Genomic DNA, 5,642 nt, shown 5'->3' on the forward strand with positions numbered 1-5,642 from the left:
CAAAAAAGACCAAGACATACTTCCTAAGGAACTTCTGAAAAACTGAGTTCATTAATCCTTGAAAAGTTGCAGGAGCATTTGACAAACCAAAAGGCATTACTAAATACTCATATGACCAGCATGAGTTCTAAAAGCAGTCTTTGGTATATCTTCAACTGCCATTCTTAGTTGATGATAACCAGATCTCAAGTCTATTTTTGAGAAGATTTTAGATCCTCCTAGTTCATCCAGTAAATCTTCTACAATGGGAATAGGGAATTGAATTTTTACTGTTTACTTGTTCAAATCTCTATAATCGACACACAGTCTCCATGTACCATCTTTCTTTCCAACCAAAACCACAGGTGCAGCAAAGGGACTGCTACTTGGTTGGATAATACCTTGATCTAGCATCTGTTTTACTAAGGTCTCAATAACATCCTTCTTGACTGAGGGATACCTATATGGTCTTTTATTTATAGGTTCAGTTCCAGTTTGAAGGACAATCCTATGATCAAACACTCCTCTAGATGGTGGCAATTGAGTAGGTTCTTTGAACAATTCCTTAAACTCATTTAGCAAGTTGAGTAGTCTAGGATCTTGTTCAAATGTCTCCTTAGTTTCCACATAACAACATTGTACTTCATTACACATAGCAGGCATTACTTGTATCATGCATAATTCAGATTGTTTACCTGAAATTCTGGCCAACTTTCCAGCTCCAGGAGTCAGAATTTGCTTTCCTGATCCTCTAAGTACATGCTTCCTTCCTTTGTAATAGAACTCCATGGTAAGTGTTCTGAAGTTCATTTTTATATCCCCAAATGTTAATGACCACAGAACTCCTAATACCACTCCACAAGATCCCAATGGTAGTAGCAAGAATTCAGCAGAAAATTCAGCTCCTTGTAGGAGCCAAGAAGTTTTGCAAACTTTATCCACCTTCAACATGTTCCCATTGGCTACTGCTACCAGTTGTGGTGTAGTTGCTCTCACAGGACATTTCAATCTCTCTACTAACTCAGGATCCATAAAATTGTGAGAGCTTCCTGTGTCCACTAAGATGTGCAAGGGTTTTTGAGAATGATACCCTGTCACTCTTAGTGTCCTGTACCCCAGTGATCCATTCAGAACATGAATGGAAATTCCCACCTGCTCCATTGGTTGTGTGAGTTCCATCTCCTGCTCTTCTAGTTCATTCACTACTTCCTCTGAAATCAACCCTTCTTCTGGTTCTTCCAATTCAAGCAAGTATATCTGCTTCAAATTCTTACATGTATGCCCTACTACATATTTTTCATTGCAAAAGTAGCATAGGCCTTTAGCCCTTTTTTCATTCATCTCTTCTAGACTCAAAGTTCTCCTGTTAAATCCTTTAGAAGTCCCAGCATTCCTTTGGCTAGGAGTTGGTAACAATGGTCTGCTATTGATTCTTTGATCCATGACCCTTCTGGTAGCACTTGCTGGTACATTGCTAGTTGAAGAAGGCAGTCTAATAGCAGCTAAATAGGCCTCTTGCATTCTAGCAGTTTTGTACACCTGCGATAGGGTTGTGGGATTGGTGAGTTTCACTGCAATGTTCAATTCATGTTTCAGTCCACCAAGAAAACAACTGATGGCATTTTCTTGTGATAGATTCACCCTTGTGAGATTCCTTTCAAAAATAGCTTGGTACTCCTTGACAGTACCTGTTTGTCTGATCTTCTTGATTTCTTCCATGGGATCTTCAAAGTCGACTGCAAATCTCTCCACCAATGCCATTACATACTCAGTCCATGTAGCTGGCTGAAGATATTGTCTATATCTCATAAATGCTAAATGCCAATGTATAGCTTCACCTTCTAACTGTATTGCTGCAACCCCCACCCTTTCTTCAGCAGGAACCTTTTCCATAGAAAAGAACTGCTCAATTTTGAATAGCCAAGACTTCAGATCTTCTCCATTAAACCTCAAGAATTCCATCCTTGACCACCTCGAGAAATTAGAATTGTGGTGGTTATAATAGCCAGGACTCCATTCTCTTGGTGACCTTTCATCAGATGGTTCGCCTTCATGTTGCATAGGTGTTTTGTCCCTTCGATTTTCTCCAGAATGATTCAACTGTTCCTTTAGTTCAAGAACAGTTTGGTCCAAACGTTTCAGATTTGAAACTTCTCCCGATAAAGCCCCAACTTCTGCGATTAGCTTCTGCATCAATTCACGTAGATCCCCTGGTTCTTCTGTGGCTGTGTCATTCAATCGAGCACCTTTCGCCATGATTTCCGAGGATGATCAACTCTGATACCACTGTTACTCAATTGCAGGAATTCAGCAAGGAATTCGAGGATCGAGCAGTTGTTCAGGAGTTCAAGGACTCGAGAATTCAGCTATGGAGTTATGAGGAAGAAATATGAAGAGAAGAGAGAGGGATAGAAAGAGATTTTAGAGGAAAAGTGTAATAGTTTCATAGATGATCTGGTAACTGTGAATTACATTGCTATATAAAGATTGAAACGACTACTGCTCATTACAATTGAAAGAATCCTTCTCTATTGTTCTGTCTAACTAACTCGACTGATTTCTAACTAACTTTTAACTCCTTCTAACTAACTTTTAACCACCAAGCTGACGTGGCATTGAGCTGGATTATTTCTTGAATTTACTGTGTAATTTGTCTATCAAAACAAGAACGTTGTTTCCCCCTCTCCATTGTCACACGTTAGAGAAGATACCTCTCTCCCTCTTTCATATGGTATCAGACAAGCTAACTCCTCCATCCCTATCTCTGGATACAGAAGCTAATCTACACACAATATAGATTAACCCTCTTAGATTCACGGCTAGGGAGACCCATAGAAAGAATCTCAAGTTCACTCTTGCAAAAGGGATTTCAAAAGCTAAAATTTCAGGCCGAGATCTAAAAAGCTCTCTGGAAGATAGAGCAAAACTGAGGTCTCAAAAGGTTTGCAACCAGTCATTTATTACTTCCGATTTGCTGGGTTTCTAAGAGGTGAAAACCCGTGTGCTTTACTGTTGCTTATTAGCTCGTGCTGTTAGCTGAGCTCCACCCCGCTCTCTTCCTCCGTTCTTCTGTAGAAATCCGTCATTTTTCTTGGCAATCGAGGTACTGTTTTATCCAACGAAGATACGCTAATTTAACTGAGACTTATGCTGATATTGTCCCTATAATTGATGATTTAGATTTTGCCAATATTGATATAAACTTTGCTGAGTATTCTCGCTTTTCTTTATTCTAAAAAAGTATGAAATTTTATGTTGATGGTCTGAAATGGTGTTTTATGGCATAGCTATTTGCTGTAGGTTGGAAAAGATAAATTGTGGATTTCCTTACTTCCTATATGTACAATAAAGCCAATGCATAGTTTTCTGTGATTGAGGATTTCTTTTTTTCAAATATCTAAATTCTCAATATGAGGTCTATGTTATGCGGCTTGTGTGATTTATTTTTGTTCAGTTCTGTTGAATTTGTTTGATGCGTTTGTGATAGCGGCTTTTGGCGTGAAAGCCTTGACAATACTTAAAATCATGTTTTCAGTGGAGTGAGAGCGCTGATGTATATGTGTGAGGCTCTGTGTTTGTAGTGTAATATATATGTATTTTTTTCTCCAGGGATTGTCCATTTTTCCACTATTTGTATTTGGTGTAGTCTCTTTATTTTAGAGTTATTTCTGCAATCTTTTCTCGTCTACTTTGCTCTCTTTATGTTAGTCTCCTATTTTATAGGAAGACCCAACAGGAATTTGGAGTTAAATGGACTCCAATATTACACTGTTCGGCCATTGCCTTCTATGGGGACTTGTCCATGGAAAACAAGCAATTTGAGGAACCGATTATGATTATCCCTAGTCGACTGTCGCCGAAGTTCAATCACAAATGAACTCCACAAATTTTGCCCCACAACAATCTCAAATTAGTTTTAAGAAAATCTTTAACATCGTAGCTTGCTTCAGGCGCTTAATTAAATCTCACGGCTATGGTACGGTTCCCGTGGCATAGTCGTGATACCTAATCCCCAATTCGGGTGTGCATTTCATGTGACCCGATCATAACAACTTCAAATATTAATAAAATAAATGTGTCACAAATCGCGGGTGCATTTCATGTAGCGTGGTTCGCGGTGTGATCCAAAATAGCAAGTGTACGACAATCGTAACTTGTTCAAGAAATAATTCCATAAATCCTAAAAAGCGATTTTAATTTAATTAAAAGCGGTTATAATATTAAAATGCACAATAGGTTTAAAACATGTAGTAAATCAAATGATAGGCCAATATTTATAGTTAAAGCGACCGTGCTAGAACCACGGAATCCGGGAATGCCTAACACCTTCTCCCGGGTTAATACAATTCCTTATCTAGAATTTTTGGTTCGCAGACTTATAAAGTAAAGTCGAAATTTCCTCCATTTGGGATTTTAAAATAAACCGGTGGCTTGGGACACCAAATAAACTATTCCAAGTGGCGACTCTAATTAATTGAATTAAATAATCCCATTTCAATTTATGTCACTTTAATTGGAAAAACTCTCATATCCCCCTCTCGGGGTGTAAAAAGGAGGTGTGACACATATCAGCATTTAGTTCTCCAAATTAATGCACAAAACATGGTCGCGTCCGTTGGGATTGTGGAAAACCCGATGGACTTTGGATAAGGCTTATCTTAAAGGATCATTATGTGGACAACATAACCGATCGGACTAGGTTTGACCATGATGCATGCACAATTCAAACAAAGTAAGGTTTCTATGGGGTTTTAGACCGGTACCCTCAAGCGGACAACTTGAAGGGGAAGGCACGGAACCGTCGACTGCACCGCTGATCGACTAGTTTTACCGCAAATAAGCCTTTCCGAATTTAAGGGTAGTAAATAGGAAGAGCGCAACGACTCATTAAAGTGTTGCTATAGGATTTGAGACGCACGAGTGGAATATGATGCAGAGCATGATTTATACAGCAATTAATAACAAGTAGACAAGTATTCTCACGTAGGAAAAATAAATACAGTATTTAAATAATTGAAAAGATAGTTACAGAAAAAGGAAAACAAAGAGACAACTCAGTTTTTAGGGTAAATAAGAAATCATAAATGCTTGAAAAATAGACAGTTAAATTCAAATAAGGGAGAAGGGAATGGGAAAAGCATTCTTGGACTAATTTGTAGAAGGCAGGTTCGTTATGGTAAGAGCCTAAAAGTCCCTAGCAGAGTCGCCATGCTGTCGCACCCACTTTTCTCTCCCCTTTTTGACGGGGGAAGAGGTCCGGGTTTTGACATTCACGGGGTGTAATGACTCATTTCCTTTTTGGAAATTGGGTATTTGAAGAGTCGCCACCTAACGGATTATGGTGCGTTAGGGCACCTAGCGCGATTAACTCTTGCGTTGGTAAGCATTACCAGAGATTAGGGTAAGGGCTCGAAGTAATCTCGAGGGGAAGGTGTTAGGCACCCCTCTTGGTCCACAACTGTGGGTCCCGGCCGAACTTATATTCACAAATTAGTCCATATAAACAGTTGAATCAAACAAGTTGCAAGTGAAGCACGTTAGATAACTCAAGTAACAAGATAAAGGTTCGAACAAATTGTAAAACAAAGGTTTAAATAAAGAGAGGATTTGGGTAAGGAGGGGTCCTAGGTTGGTTATCCTATAGGATCACCCCACACAATGTC

General features: G+C 39.0%; 1 protein-coding gene across 1 annotated transcript; it reads right to left on the minus strand.

Annotated features, from left to right (window-relative positions):
* Positions 1-273: 273 nt before the first annotated feature.
* LOC109244894 lies at positions 274-2,235 on the minus strand. Its single transcript, XM_019412053.1, has one exon. The coding sequence runs from the start codon at positions 2,233-2,235 to the stop codon at positions 274-276; it is 1,962 nt and encodes a 653-aa protein (XP_019267598.1).
* Positions 2,236-5,642: the final 3,407 nt, after the last annotated feature.

Source organism: Nicotiana attenuata, unplaced genomic scaffold, assembly GCF_001879085.1.
Source record: "Nicotiana attenuata strain UT unplaced genomic scaffold, NIATTr2, whole genome shotgun sequence".
Classification (NCBI taxonomy): domain Eukaryota; kingdom Viridiplantae; phylum Streptophyta; class Magnoliopsida; order Solanales; family Solanaceae; genus Nicotiana; species Nicotiana attenuata.

What these genes read in the sequence shown, in the direction of transcription:
- LOC109244894 (XM_019412053.1), bottom strand. Translation starts at nt 2,235, where the DNA reads ATGGCGAAAGGTGCTCGATTGAATGACACAGCCACAGAAGAACCAGGG.